This window comes from Fistularia commersonii, chromosome 26 (genome assembly GCF_037954325.1).
Source record: "Fistularia commersonii isolate RoL2024-O1a breed Wild chromosome 26, RoL_Fcom_v1.0, whole genome shotgun sequence".
NCBI classification, from domain to species: domain Eukaryota; kingdom Metazoa; phylum Chordata; class Actinopteri; order Syngnathiformes; family Fistulariidae; genus Fistularia; species Fistularia commersonii.
In genome coordinates, this window is record NC_141309.1 from 10,438,678 (window position 1) to 10,454,792 (window position 16,115).

Below are 16,115 nucleotides of genomic sequence, written 5' to 3' on the forward strand. Positions count from 1 at the left end.
CTATGTCTCTGCAATGTGAGTTTCTTCACGAGAAGATGAATTTGAATCTTTATTCTATTTTCACCAGTTTCGGTTCATAGAGCTTTGAAAAAAACACGAGTCAGCATTAAAGGGCGAATTAAAGTGATAGATTGATTCAAATCTGGGGATGGTTATGCCTCCAAATAAGCAAAAACAAAAACAGAGGAATATTTCATACCATATGCCAGATATGATAAATATTTTTATTTCTGATCAGCAAAAGACACACAACTGATGCATTTGTATCTTTCATGACTTCTCAGTACAGAGGAAAAACCCAAACATATACACAGTATGGGTATATTTTAAAGTGCAAGTCATTTACAGGGGTCAATCATGCGTTACATAGCATCTCAGAAACTTCAGTAATTTTCTTAAATCCTTAATAAGATTTGAATCTGATAGTAAAATAACTGTCACTTATATATGCATACAAAATAAACTTTACCAGTCACTGAAGCATTTTGATTTTGTTTGAGCATATTTATCAATCTATTTCAAGTCTTTAGAGGAAAGAGTACCATGAAGTGCCAGAAGTGAGGGAGTCTCTTAACTCACATGTTGGCTGGAGAAACAGTTTTGCAAACCTCACCACAGGTCAATTTACACTCGTCTAGTACCACCTGAAGCACCACACACTAGGACTGTAATCAAACAGAACAAAACTGAACGCTGTCTCCCATTACATTAGTTCTTTTTCCAAATAGTCTTCATGGGTCACATCACACGGGCGTGCCAAGGGTCCAGTTCAGAATTCAGGTACATTCTCTGAAATTACCATTGTGTTTGACTTGGTGAGGAAAACAGTCGCTTTGCCCTTGCCAAATATATTTGACACAAGGAATGTTCGTAGAAAATAAATATGGGGACATATTTGGACGTAGAACGCTACTGTGGGTTGATGCCGAGGTCACTGCTGAGAGATTGGAGCGGCCACAGGAGGCGGGCATCTGGACAGCATCATACAGGGAAGGAACAGTTTAGCAGCAGCTGTTGGGGTTTGGATTTTACCCATGAACAAAAGAGATGCACACATATGTATCAATAGTTCATGAAGAAGCCCTGGCCCTTCAGAATGCAAAACATGAATGGATTTTTCATTCACCAGCTAAAATAAAACATATTTCCTTTAAACACGTGCTAAATGTTTCAATGCCCTTTATAGTGGTTAAGGTGGAAAAAAAGTGCATTTTAACATAAAGTAGAAGGCCAGCATATACTACAGAGTGACTATAGCTCTTAACATCCTTTAGAATTAAGATATTCTCCAAGCAAAAGAATAAACAGTTCACAAAAACCACAGAGAGAGGGGTTTAGGCGAGCAATGCCTTCACACCAAGTGCAGTGTGAGAGCAAACACGCTGTGGTTTAATTCACACAGCATCAGCTGGCACTGAATGCAATAAAGGTCAATTTCTGTGTTGCTGTGAATCCTTTGTGTGTGACATTATTGCATAGTTTGGAATTCTTAACATAGCTTTTGAATTGACATGGAAAAATAAAGATCTCTTTGTCTGCTGTGAGTATCATTCTTTTTTTTGTCTGATAATTTCTTTTAGGGACCTACACAAGCACTGGATAGACAATAATCTCTGTACTGCAGTTTTTATGGCAATGTGCACAAAAATTACCTTGAGCCACTGATTATGTTTTTGATAAGAATGTCCAAAAACATCTCTGATGTCATGCAAGCACATGCATTAGGACCCATCTCAGTGACTGTGACTACAATATCTGAATAATCGCCCTTATATTTTCATCATTCGTCCAGAAATATTCAGGGATAAGGAGCTAGATTCTATTCAGCAATGAAATTCTATATGGCCTAGAGAAGTAATTGCTCACAAGAAATAGTTCACAGTGACTCATTGCCAACCAACGAAATGAGTTACATTGAGTTACTGTAAAATATTTTGTGGCACTGTCTGTGATTTAGCATGGTTAAAAATTGCTTCAACATTTTCCTTATTTTCAGTGTGTTTTTTGGGACATGCTGTCTCATGTAATTATCAAAAAATAAAAGACTACACTGATAATGCATGCAAACTAACAAAAGCTACAGAGTGTCCTGAAGCAGATTTTAGGCCTGAGCATTATTTAATCTAAACTTATGACAAAGCAACACAAAGCAACTGAGCTCTGAGCAGGACAGTCTTTTCACTGAGTATTCTTGCTCTATGCCTGCGACTGTACAGCAGAGCAATCCTGCTTGGTTTTGGCACAAAGTGAACCAAGTGTTGGAAAGTTGTAAACCTTATATCAAGGGTTCTGTTGAGGTCGACTGAATTCATTAATGGTCTCTTTATTATTCATTTATAACTGTTCATATACAGCATGGGTACATTCTACTGTACATTGCAACAATGCCACTAGGACACTGCTGTAAAAGAGAAGGAACCTACTGCTTTGAGGTGTGTCATTGTATCTCCCGTGTCTTTACTTTCCTAACTGTTCAATTTTTAATGTATCTACCAAAAATCTGTGTCAATCTACGCAAGGAGAAGCACCGCAAAGTATTGCAGACCTTTCCAGAGAAGGTACGTGATGCTGATGTCTGCCTCACTGTGTTCAGCAAAGCACTATGTTTATACTACCCAATATATAATACCCAAGCAATGCGTTAATAAACCCTTAACTTGACTGTCTTACTGTATGTACATATATCAGGGCTGTGAAATTTTAAAACAAAGTAATCAAAGTGCGATGATCGTCGAGTGTAACCTTTCCCTTTTTCTAAATCCTCTTTTAATTATGTGCTATTTAATCCTACAAATGCAGCCTTAGTCGCCAACAGGGATGCTGGCTGATCGTCTGCAGATGGTGAGAAAACATATCAATTGCAGACCATTTTATCTTTGCTCAAGACTCAGTTAAACAAGAGTTAAGATAAGAATAATTCTATATTTTTCATACAAGTCTTAGAACTTCCTCGAATTATAAAATAATGGAGTTGTAAACATGTACTTTAACATCATAAAAAACGACTGGATTTCCAAGACTATTTGTCATGAAGTGAAGGTATTATTTGACAGCCCTGATATAGTACGGATCAATAATTTAAAAATAGAACATATGATCAGCTCACTGTATGTGGATCTGCAGACAACTCCGTTGCATCATGTTGAAATCAGCTCTGCTATAGCAACACTAAAATGCGGTACATCAATGACGTAATTGAAAAATATCGAACTCTGGAGTGGGTCATTTAGCATACTGACTACATATTTTGATATTTCAAGTATGTTCGCTGACTGTAAGTGAACACAGAAAGAATACAGAGACTGTCGGTTGATATGCGAGATTTCTTATGCCTAATAATTATAATTGTGGCCGAAAATTCAATATTGATCGGACTCTAGGTTATACTGATTCAATTTTTAATAGATGTGCACAGACTCCCAGCACTGAACATGTGCATGTAGCAGCTCCAATGACAACCATTTTTAAGAACAGAAATTGTGTCAAATTTAAACTATCCTGTTTATTTATGGTCCCTCAAAACACCCATAAAGAAGATCACCTGACATGAATGACCAACTTCGTTCCCCTATGGCCAGCACAGAGTCATGACATGGGTCCCATTCAGTCAACAGAGTGTTAGCTCACGTTATCTTTTTTTTTTTTTTCTCTTTTTTTTTTGGCATCAAGCTCGTGTTCAAATCGGAGCCATGACTGAACTGTTTTTAAAACCTCTAAACTAATTTCAAACTACAGTAATGCATTAAAATAAAACATTAAATAATATAGTAGGAAAATAAATATCATTCCAACAAGGCTTTTTTTTTTTTTTAAATAGTCATTCTGAATCTTGACAATGGCGGCAAGTGTGTATGACGCCTTATTCGACTCAGACAAATGATCATCAGTCCAACACTTTGGCTCCTCTCAGTCTAATCGGTGAACGTGCTAATCGGCTACTGCACATACACTACTGCGTCACTCAGTGAGGAACATGGAAACAAAATTCCATGAAATATGGTCCCACTTGTACTGCAGAGCTCCACAGTCTTATATGCTGTAATATGCAAAATGAACTTTTTTTTCTGATGGACAGACTCGGCCATTTCTCAGATGATAATTTGAAAACACTTTTCCGTTCATAAACATGGCTATATCTGCAACCAGAAAAGAAAGTAAACAGCTATAAGTGATATAGATATACACAATTTTGGTTCTTCATGAATAGCATTCAGGGCAGTATGAAGTTTTTTGGTCAGTTTAAGGTAGCCTCATGAAGGTTATCCTGAAACCTCTGCAGACCTCACTCCTTGTGACCACTCATTTTAGAGGGCTAGCTATGGCTGTCTAAGATTACTTAGTTTACAGTACATTTACGAGTAATAGTGTCAGAAAATAGAAATGAAACTCATTTCCACATCTCATGCTCACAATATAACTCCTCTCATCACTGAAATATTAGTTACAAATACCAATAATATCTCATTTCTATCGATGAATAAATAATAATCCGACAACTAATCTCTACGAATGTCAAGTTTAGGTGATTGTGTTTTTGTCTTTTAAAGTATAGACTTGTGCTCAAGAGTTGGTAGCAGTATGGCTGTTAGTCTTCTTTTTTTTCTTTTTTTTTTAAGTTTGGCATCAAAAGACTTCTTAAGGATTCATCTCTGTCGGAGGGAAGAGGAGGAGTGAACAGATGCAACAGCCATATGTTCAACGATAAGTGTGAGTGGACACCTTGGAAAATAGTAGATGGATTGGAGGGGGGGGGGGTTCTCTCAAGCCTAAGTTTAGGATATACAACAGAGCAACAATCAAATTCTTATATCAATTCTACGGGCGGTCCGGCATTCCCTAGAGGTGCTTACTTTTTTAACTTCCCCTCAACCGGAGAGATCTTTCACCCCAAGGGAATAGAGGAGCATTCATTTTTGTGTGGAGTTTCTGAATTTCAGTGGAAATTAGGAGCTGTCACTGCCAGAGCGCTTTTTGCCAAAATGACTGGCAGAGTCTCTGTTTCGCAGATTAGGCTGGATCTTGTACATATGGGCACCCATGGACCAGCGCCAGCTCCCACGGCCCTCCACTCCGGTTGGAATGGAGGCAGCTGCAGCCACAGCAGTGGATGGGCAGGGCTTGTTCTGCAGCAGCTGAATAAGCATGGTCATCTCTGGGCCCAGCCGTGACACCATGCTGGTCCTAACACGGTCCACCGTGTCCTCATCACAATCCATCAGGCTCTGTAGCAGCTTCGCATAAAACCTAGTACAACAAAATAAAGCATCAGAGAGTGTCTTTATCATGGTCAAATACTAAAAAGGACATACGTGACAAAACCTGCAACACACTCCTTTTGTTCTCACTGGGGGCCCGAAAAGTCATATGGAATTTCTTTGTACAGTGTTTGCACATGTGCTGTGTATTCTGATGTCATCCATAAGGGAGGGACCTTCCTACTCCAGTCACTAAGCCTTGTGCTCCACCCTCCTTCCCGCCTGTATCCACTCCCAAAAAGCAATCCAACATCTATTACTACAACAATAAAAACAAAACACCCCGACTCGATATTCCTGTTTAATTTCATTGCGCCATATAAAAGGCTGTATTAACCAGTCATGGAAATGAATACAGCCCAAAGCCATCTGTTATCCTGCACAATGCTCTTATAAAGTTGCCACACCAACAGGATTTGTGCAATTTTTGTCTTATGAAAACACATAAATATGGGTTGATATTTCACACTTGGAAATATTTCTATGGCATTTATTAGAACATGCAATTTTAATTTAATTTGCAATGAGCCTGCGGCTCATCTATGACATTGAAACATGAAACGTTCGTCAAGTTGCTGCTTTCCATCAGAAAGCGCCGCAAACTTGTTTTATTTAAGAATTAACTGTGGAGGAGATCTCACCTATTGGGGAAATGACTTGGTAGCTGAGCCACTTCACCAATAGCGTCCGGATTTAATCGGGCAACAGTGCAGATATCCAGCTTGCTGTAACACTCCTCTTGGACTTCAGATATCATTCTTTGGAAGGTGGAGCAGCGGCGGATGGTGGGGAATACCTTCGAGGTGATGCCATTGGCAATGCACTTAAGGCTCTCTTTCACAAATGCTTTACCCTGTAAAAGAAAGCAGTGCTTCACACATTCTTGCCAGGCCATTTACACCCTTATAACCCCGCGCGGTTCGTGTGCAAGGAGAATTAGTGAAAATCACATGTGCCTTAGTGTAAGGAGTTTAGGTGAATACCTGAGTGTCAAATTTAGCAGCACTGTATAGGAAGGACTTGCAGATGTCATGCATGCCATCAGTATCACAAGTTGAGTTTTCCAGGCAGGCAAAGGCTCCGCAGCCAACTTGGAGGGCACTGTTGAGACAGCGTGCCACATCTGCTGTGGGCACAGAGAATGATCCATCAGTAGAGGAGCCAACAGTGGGTTCAGTGGTAATCGCTGCACAGTCATTGAGCTACTTTCACAAGGGTCACTGGGGTTTCAGCATTTAGAAAAAAAAAAAAAAAAGAAATGCATTGAAATACATAAAAAAGAAAAAATCACAGACTTTGATTAGTAAGAAAAAAAGACATGGGGCAAATAGTGACTTGACTTTGGACACCTCACGACCCTAAGAGCATCAGACAGTTTTTGGCATTACTTTGCTTCTTTTTTGGCAACCGCTTATATTCCACTATTTGGTTCTATTCAGCTGAGCTTGGATGAACAGCACCAGAAATACCAAAGAGTTTCCTGAAAATTGTTGGCATGCCTGGAGACACACATAAACACACTTATACTGCAGGCTTTCTCTCTCACACACATGCACAATGCCACCAGACTGAGACTCTCAGACACTATAAGTCACTGTTCTCAAGCTCCATTCGAATACTTACATTAATATCAACTAAGCACATGTTCAATCGCATATTCAGAACTGATCCCAAGCACATCTGCATAACGAAGTGGCCATCGAGCAAACTCGGTATGTTCTGCCCCTACTTTAAATCTTATGCCAAGACAGAGCTGTAAAACATTATCTGCACATCAGAGTACCAAGAAAGTTGGAACTTCTTAATTTTCATCCAAGAATCCACTGAGCTGGCGAGCAGTCTGACTCAAATCCTTTGTAATAACGATTAAGAAATGTCACAGAGGAGCCTAAGCCTACTTGGCAGGCCTGAAATCTGGGGCCCCGTGTTGACCTGCAGAGCCAGATAAAGTCTGCCATCGGGGACCAGAGATTGCTTTCAAATACATAGAGAGCTGCAAATATTTAAATGATGAAGCAATTCCCGCAGAAGAAACAGCCTCGCAGTTACCCACTGCATTTGATCACCGGAGCATACATGTTTTTTTTTTTTTTTATCAAATCAAAGGTCGGCATTCGAACAAAGACTCGCATATTGTTTTTGTACGGCGAAATATCCAGTAGGCTACGGTTGCTTTTGACTTGGGCTTGAACAGTGAATTATGCGATACCCATCAGATTGGGTTGCATCAATCTGCCCAAAAGAGAGGGGGTGGGGGTGGGGTGGCACAGCCTACTTCTTTTTCTGACTTGAAGCCTACAGAGAGGAGAAAAAATTGTGGCTCCATATGTTTCAAGCACTAAAAGCCTCACTATAATGCTGAGTAGTGGGTGCTCTGCAGCAGGCAAACCGTGAGAGAGAGAGAGAGAGAGAGAAAGAGAGAGAGTGAGAGATATCAGCATGACACAGCCTGCTCTCTCAGGTGTCAGCGCCAAGATCCATGCTCATCTGTTGCCGGCAGGACACCGGCAACATCCTCAGCCTTAATCCCGCAGCCTCCTTCACGAACCGACGCTCGTGTTTAGACAGCGGAGGCTGCATAGGCCAAAACAATAAATAAATAAATATAAAGAAATATAGATAAAAAAAAAAATGTGTGACAAGAAATCACATAGTATGCGTGCAAGATGCGGCGACAGGGGAAGCAAAGCGAGCAGGCACTCTTTGAGATATGCAGGCAGGAGCAGCGTGTTACTTACAAGGGCTATTGGCAGTGAAGCGGGTTCTCCTGGGAGAATAAGACTCGTTCTGATCCAGTTCGTTCGCAGATGCGTTCAGCACCATCAGGAGAAAAAGTCCGGTCCTCAAAGGCATCGTCTTCTCAACACAGATAACACAACTAAACGCAAAGAGACTCCTCCTGGTGTGTGTGTAAGTCATAAGAAATGACGCTCCAGCAGCTTGTGCGGCGCAGAAAACAAAATAAATGCAGGCTAGAACAAGTAGGCTGCCAGATATTTCTCTACATTGGACCCCCGACTTGCATGACAGACAGCAACGATGTACCGACTGCATGGGTTTATATGGGAGCGCTGAACATTACGAGCTCCCGGTTTGGACCAATCAACGCGCAGCATTTCAGACCGCGGTTCAGCTCTGCTAATTGATAAAATCATTTAACAGCTGCCAACACTGCTTTTCATTGTAGTGAACCGATCTGATGGACATATTGGTATTTCGCTGTGACTCCCTGGTGCTTCAGGGTACAATCGGAGGGTGTTTTCTTAAAATGATAAACAAATAAATAAAGAAATAAAGAGGAAAATGGCCTACGGATAACCCCAATGGAGATCCAGGGGAAATATATTGATTACACCCACCAAAGCATCATTATATATACATATATATATATATATATATATATATATATAAATACAAGGGACTTGCCAAATTTCTAAAGAAATAACACTTCATTCCCTCTATATAACTGTACATCTAATAAAGAATCTTTGTGTTTCATTTTAAGGATATACAAACAGTCTGTACACTCAGAGCAGTATTGCAGAACCGTCTTTTTTTTTTTTATGTATTTATTGCATGTCTAGATTACACAATCACCTCAAAGTGCATTTTTCTAAATGCTCAAATGACACAAAAGATAAGAAAAACAACAAGATTATATTGATATTACATCCAATGAACTCTAATTTCAAGTTTCAAAATAGCCTACTTAATATTTTGGACATCAGTCCGATGTGCAACGTACAAATTTAATTGAAACTTTTCCCTATACATTTTTACAAGAAAATGATGTGTTTTTCAACGGATTTCTTAAATGATCACTTTTTAAGATTTTCATCCAATAGCAAATTACCTTGTTTTAATTTGATCCAAATGCTAATTCCTTTGTGGATCCTGATGTGTCATTCACTGTTGTCAAACATAAAAGGATAGGTGCAAAAATCAACACATACAGTAATATTCAAATTGCATATCTTTTTATCACTGGCATTTTCCTGAGCCGTGCTTGCCTATGTCACCACTGTTGCTTTAACTCAGAAAATGTTCTCCACATGGAGATAAATTGTCCAAGTTGTTGAGATGATGTCTAGATAACAACTGCCGTTGACGCAATCCATCACTCCACTCTTCCCAAGACCGAAGTGTTCACTAACGTCAAGGCTCACCTCAGCAAATGAGGTGTGGCATCTGAACTAACATTCATTTTGGACCTTTTTGCCTCTTCACGACACTCAAAATGTATTTTCCATTTCATTTATTCACACACGGGAGATGATATCCAAATGTAAATGAGAAAAAACGTGTTGGTAATGATTTTTCGATGGCATTACAGAATTGGCCACTGTACTCGAGTTGTCCTCTGCAAGTGTTGACCCTAATTTTCTCCAGGATCATTGTAAGGGGTTGGGTGTACTGACAGGCTGTTGGCACATTTCCTGCGCCTGGGAATCCAAATGTGGGTCCCTGCCAGCTGCCCCACTAGCCTTTGAGAAGGAAAGATAATTTGAATATTACAAGCTTCCCAATGAGCTATTATCTTCCGCTACAGTTTCGCTATCAAACATATGACGTAAATATTCCTCTTTTTCTGGGTCTCCTCTAACGGAAAATAGGCTGGGTAAGTGACTATGTTTGAGACTGAATCTGAAATACTGTTTAGCTTTGACATTGGGATGCATTTATGGACTCTCCATATTTCCAAAACATGAATGAACTTTCCATTGCGACTTTTTATTTTTTATATAGAATGAGAGTCTCAAGAGACTGTTGCCTTGGTCTCCTCTACTGAAAATTATGTGCATAAAACAGCACACCAAAGACTTCTACTTGCTTATTGGTTATGTCAGCACTCCAAAAAAAGTGAAGGAAACAACAATGTCAACAATGTAAGATTCAAGATGCAGCTCTTGAAGTTATTGCTTCCCTGTGTTTTTCACACGAGCGGTGGGTGTTCAGTATGCCTCAGCTAAAACTGATGCGATTTGAGGGTTTATTCATGAGTTGGGAAGTCAGGCTCATCCTTGTTTGCACATCACGACACACTTCCTTTTTGGAGCAAAGCCATGGCACAAACACGTATGAGAAGACCACTACTGCGCCCTTTGGGGGAAGGATAATGAATTCCTTTGTCAAAAAGGAGAAGGTGATTCACCGCGTTCGAAACAGGACAACTCGGGCATGGTGGTAAAGTTGGAGGGCAGAGTTCATTGAAAGGACATTTCTCCTGCAGAGAGTGAACATACACAAAGACCAGAACATTTTGCATTCATTTGCATTGAGGTGGATAAAGTGATTTTCTGATTATCGACCACTTTGCATCCAGGTTGAAATCTTTCCAGAGCTTATTGCTCTTTCCCTGACAGCCACCTCCTCCATAATTACAATTACAATAGACGTCCTTTGGCCAGCGGTTTAATGCGGATGTGATGAATAAAATATGGTCCTGTATCAAGATCAAGGAAATTCATACATATTTCTGATGTTGGCACACAACATTATTTCATTTCACATTTTCGTATTCATGGGAGAAATTCTATGAAAAACCCTTACAGGAGGAGAACAGTGCTAGTCTACTTACATCCACAAGAGGGACTTTGGACAGATGCTCTGACTTCAGTGAGCTAAATCTGTAAAACGGCATGTGGAAACACTCAACGCACTGTGCAGGATTATGTTTATAGCCAAGTGACCCTCATAGAGAAGTCAATTGTGATTTTTTTTTTTCAAATTGTGACATTTCATCGGGGGATCATTGAGGTTAAAGTAGAGAATTGTGTATTTATTCTACGAACGAATTTACAGTTATACCCTAGTATGAAATGGGATGCCAAGTAATTTCATCAGTTGAACATGTTTTTGCAGAACAAAGGAGAGGAGAAGATATGTTATGGAAGCCAATATGTGTCTTGGAAAATGCACGCATAACATGTAAGCTGACCAAACTGGTGATCAAAGTGAAGGCGTCTTTTGGAGGATGCTTGCTGATCAAGGCAATTTTAATATCAATACTCAATAAATACTTCAGCAGCAAACACAAGCCTCTGGATGCTGTTTATCGCCAGCAATAGTTACAGAACACGTCATTGTGAGCTGTAAGCTAAATTTGGGTGGCCCTGGATTAAATTTATTTACGAAAATGTTCCTGGTTTTGTACCTCCTGAAATCATTTCACTGCTCAGTTTTAATGTGGATTTTATCATCCCACTAAAATGACTGGCTCACATTGAAGGTGCCAGCTGTCTGTCTGTTTACTGAGCTTTGAAAATCCACTTTTTATTACTGTGCACCTGCAGCCTGGAATAATATTAAGAAAAGTTTAAAGCTTACCAAACTTTTATCCTTGGGGCACTTTAAATGTTTAAGTCTATCTTATTTCATTTCCAGCTGTGCTTACTTTAGTAGATTCATTTAATTTGAAATGTCATTCTCATATTTTTCTCATAATTATGGGATCACTGTTATCCAATAATCCCATAAGGCTGGACCGTTATTCCCTTAAAGGGGATAATCTTTAGAGTTTCGAGAAGCAATACTACTCTTTTTTTACCTATTATCTAACGATATTATCTATTTTTGTTTAATCAGGATAATCACTGACATTAAGGCTGACATTATAAGTAACAATATTACTAATGCTGATTATTATTTATCGTCAAATTAATTATACAATAATCATTTTTGCTGTTGTTTTGCTTGTTGCTGTCATTTCATTTGACACGTGGAGAACAACACATCATGTAACTAATACACAAGGTGACATTTTTCATTTTGTGGATTCACTTCTGCCTCTATGTGAATGGATGGGGCTTTTTCTCAAACAGATGTCAGCATGACTTGAACATTTCATCAAATCACAGGGGATTTGCATTCCTGACTGTGTATCCATAATGAGTGGCATTGCACCACTATACATCTAGAGGCTGGAACACAAAACACTGCAAGCTTTTACATTTATGAAGCATTGCAAACAAAACATTAAATAAAATCTCCATTGCTGCAAATGTTTGAGGCACTAGTGAAATTGTGTGCTTACAGGTTATTATGTACGTATATATGCGTGTATGTATGTATGTATGTATCTATGTATGTATCAATGTATCTATCTATCTGCAATGCTGTGATACATTTATATTGAATATTTGTTATTTTAGTCACCTGAATGAAGCAATAAAAGGTCAATAATACCTCAATAAATGTCACAGAATGTGTTTTCCTCCTTTTAGATAATTAGTGCACTTCATCCTCACAGTTCTCCACCCAACTGCACATGCACATTTGTCCATTTACACATTCTCTCTCTCTGTTTATCTGTCTCTCTCTCTCTCTCTCTCTCTCTCTCTCTCTCTCTCTCTCTCTCTCTCTCTCTCTCTCTCTCTCACACACACACACACACACACACACACACACACACACACACACACTAAAGTACCTTGCTCCACCTTGACAGTATGCAGTATGCTGTTGTACCTAGACTATGTTCCCTTCACCCAGCCATCTGGTTTTAGTTCAGGCCCATCTGGATCTGTCTCCAGCCCAGGCATCTCAGGAATACATTTTGGTGGGGTGCCCACATCCGTTCACACGAACAAGTGTTTTCAATTACTCAATTTTAAATATCTCTAAAACCAAAGTGATTGAGCTTCTTTTTTAGGTGCCAGTGGTGGTTAAGACAACTTGAAAAGGAATTCTTCAAAGGTACTTAACTGACCAGTCTGTGAGATGTTGTCTGAATCACACCTCCATGATCAGCTGGACAGTGTCACCGCTAAGCTCTGCAAACCTATGCTGCAGCTCACATCACAGTAAATGCACATGTTGCTGATTCAGTTAAGTGGGCGAACCCCAAGAAACATCCTTTGGTCCAACATGAAGAACTGAGCTCATGCCATGCTTTAGTTCACAGGACAATTCCACCAAAAGGAACCAGTTAGCTTTGGATTATTACATGAAAAGTACAGATGATTTGATGTTTGAAGAATTTCATGAGCTTTTTACAGGTCTTGGGGTCATATAAAGTTATATTGATTTGTTTTCTGTAGTACTTACAAATTTCCAAGGGTGTAATTTAAAGTCAAATAAAGCTGACAAAATGACAGAAATCAGATATTCTCTCTTGGATTGTATTGTGTGTCAATATATGTACGCATGTGCATGCAAGAGAAAGAGAGAGAAAGAGACAGAGGGAATTAGAGAGAGAGCGCTAATAGAGGGCCTTTAATGAATTTTAAATATTGTCTTAATATCTGGAATACATCCAAAAGGCTGTTGAATGTATCGTACCAGGTATAGGCTTTAGAGGTTGATGATTAATGTCTTCACAAGGAAGTAGAAATATACATGTGCGAATGCATCACACCAAAAATTACATTATGGCATGACTTATGTACTGACAATATTGTTCCTCATTTATCATTATCATTTAAGTCACAGAGTTTACAAGGATTCCATAATAATGCACAGCAAGCCAACAGCAAAAAGTCCAACCTATCCTCAAAATCCTCTACGGAGATTCGTAACTTGCATTATTTATTTTCTGTATAGATACATTACCTACCTAGTGAATCTTGAACATCACAAGAGAAAGAGAGGCTTCTTAAATCTCACATCCAATCCTGTTGAGTTACCTTGACTGTCTATATATGTATTGTGATTCTAGGAAAACCTAAATTGAAACTTTTATTTTGCATAGATGCATTATTGTTACATGTAATGTGTTCAGTGATGTGTAGTCAGTAGACCTGCCTCACCTGGCATCATTGAGAGAAAAAAAATGTAAAATGAAAAAATAAATTGAATGGTTCTTTATTCAGTGATTTGTGCTTTAAAGTTATTTTCCATCTAACTTCACAATTTTTAGTCGCTTTTTCTCAAAATTGCTGAAAAAAAAATCACATTTAAATATGAAGAAGAGATGTTCGGTGACACGGCAGCCACTATGGATTGCGCAATGATTCTGCTAACTGCCTACCATGCTATGCGGCAAACAATTTAAGTACTAATATATGAACTAAATTTCCATACTTTAGCTGATGTAATTTTTTTTTGTCAACAACTGTAAGACACACTAAGTGAGGCACACAGTGACGGTGCCTCATGGTAGGGGGCACTGGTGATCCCAGGGATCCCTTTTACTACTCGGCTAAAGAATAATAGAATTAGCAATAGCAAACTACTGTAAACAGTCAGCAAGTCAAGTGCAGCCACCCAGTCATTTTTTCCTCTTGCTTGGCTTTATTTTCAAAATGGAGGATTACATAGCTAAACTGAAAGAATTTTCTAAACTGGACTTGCAGTCGAAGCAGGAGATGATAAGTAAGGGAAGACCGACGCCGGAGCTAACGGATTTGTTTCTGACTAGGAGACGGAAGACTCGGTGTTTTCAGACGGAGTGGTACACATCAAAAGACTGGCTGTGTGGATGTCCAGTAAGAACGAGCCTTTTCTGCTTTTCCTGCATTCTTTTTCTCAACTTCTGACAATCAAACATGAGCGGTCGGCCACTCATATTCAAAGTCAAATCGCGCTAAAAACATTCGGGATGTCCAAGATAAATTTGGCTTTGAATGAACAGCAAAGACTCAACATCAGCATCCACAATGCTAAGGCAAAGGAAAACCGCTCAGCGCCGACTTCATTTACAAGTAAAGGTAAGAGATAATAACGTTTTTTAATGTTTTTACTATGCTACAGTTTGTAAATGTAAAGAATGCTGATATGATATTTTAAACAAAACACGTTAACTGCTGCCATTAAAATGGTTAATAAGGTACTCCGTTGGGTTCATATGTTTGTAAATCTGACTGATGACGTCAGTTCCTCACCAGCCATGAACCTCACCGTACGTCACTGAAATATGTTGCAATATAGTTTTAAATAAGAACAACTTGAATAAGAACAATAAATGGTTTTCCTGATCCAAGTTTGCTGTGTTTCAAGAACTTTGCAGTTTGATAATTGGAAATAAGGTCAATGATAAGGAAAGCACTATTTGGCTGTGCAAAGTTAAAAGCATTAATTTGCAGTGTTGAAATCTGTGAATTTTATTCAATGTGAAAAACAAAAGCTTTTAATTTGCAAGTGCAGTACATTAAGAATTCAGTATCACGTGTCTGCAATGTTTATACACTGTCAAAAAGATTAGTCATCTGGTTGCTCTAGTTTAGACCCTGACACAATAGCTTCATTTTAAAGCACCAGTTAAATGTTTTGGAAGACTTTCGTCAATCTGCAGAGTGCCTGTGGTTTTGTTTTATACCATATGTTCAGGCCCGCAACTTTGAGAATGTTAACATTGTTTTAAGAAATGAATCAGTTGAGGACATGTTTTGCTCTGATGGTTTTTGCTTTACCAATGGTACCTGAATCTGCAGAGTAACTGTGGTTTTGTTTTGTACCATATGTTCAGGCCCTGCAACTTTGAGAATGTTAACATTGTTTCAAGAAATGAATCAGTTGGGGACATTTTTTGATCGGGTGGTTTCTGCTTTACCACTGGTACCTGAATTTGAAACTGAGAGTAGCAGCACAGTGTGAGGATGTCAATGAGATTTCCAGTAAAGCCCTTCCTCGGGATGCCCATGGGTATGTACTGTACTCCTCCAGTGACAGTATCTCACATGGTTGTGATATGAGGTCTGTAGTGTTGCACTTATACATTGTAACAGGCAGTGACAGTTAATCCAAAGGAAATACTGCCCCTTCTTTCAATTTGCATGCTAATAGTATTCCTGATTTAATCTGATACGAGCAGCACAGCGGAAACCCTCATATAAGTTCCCCATAAGGCATCCGATGCCTTCGTTCACATCTATCTTGCATTAGTGCTGCAGGCGCTTTCAGTGTCCCACTCTTTGTCAAATG

At 39.1% G+C, this 16,115-nt stretch overlaps 1 protein-coding gene across 2 annotated transcripts; it reads right to left on the reverse strand.

Annotated features, from left to right (window-relative positions):
- Positions 1-212: 212 nt before the first annotated feature.
- stc1 (stanniocalcin 1) lies at positions 213-8,288 on the reverse strand. Of its 2 annotated transcripts, none has more exons than XM_086174291.1 (4): positions 7,994-8,288; positions 6,239-6,378; positions 5,897-6,108; positions 213-5,244 (listed from the first exon to the last, which is right to left on the reverse strand). In XM_086174291.1, exons 1-4 carry the CDS (start codon positions 8,172-8,174, stop codon positions 4,944-4,946), a joined length of 834 nt encoding a protein of 277 aa, XP_086030417.1. In that variant the 5' UTR covers positions 8,175-8,288; the 3' UTR covers positions 213-4,943. The 2 variants fall into 2 exon arrangements, with proteins under 2 accessions (XP_086030417.1, XP_086030414.1); XM_086174288.1 differs by having other exon boundaries at positions 6,239-6,381.
- Between the last annotated feature and the right edge of the window lie 7,827 nt (positions 8,289-16,115).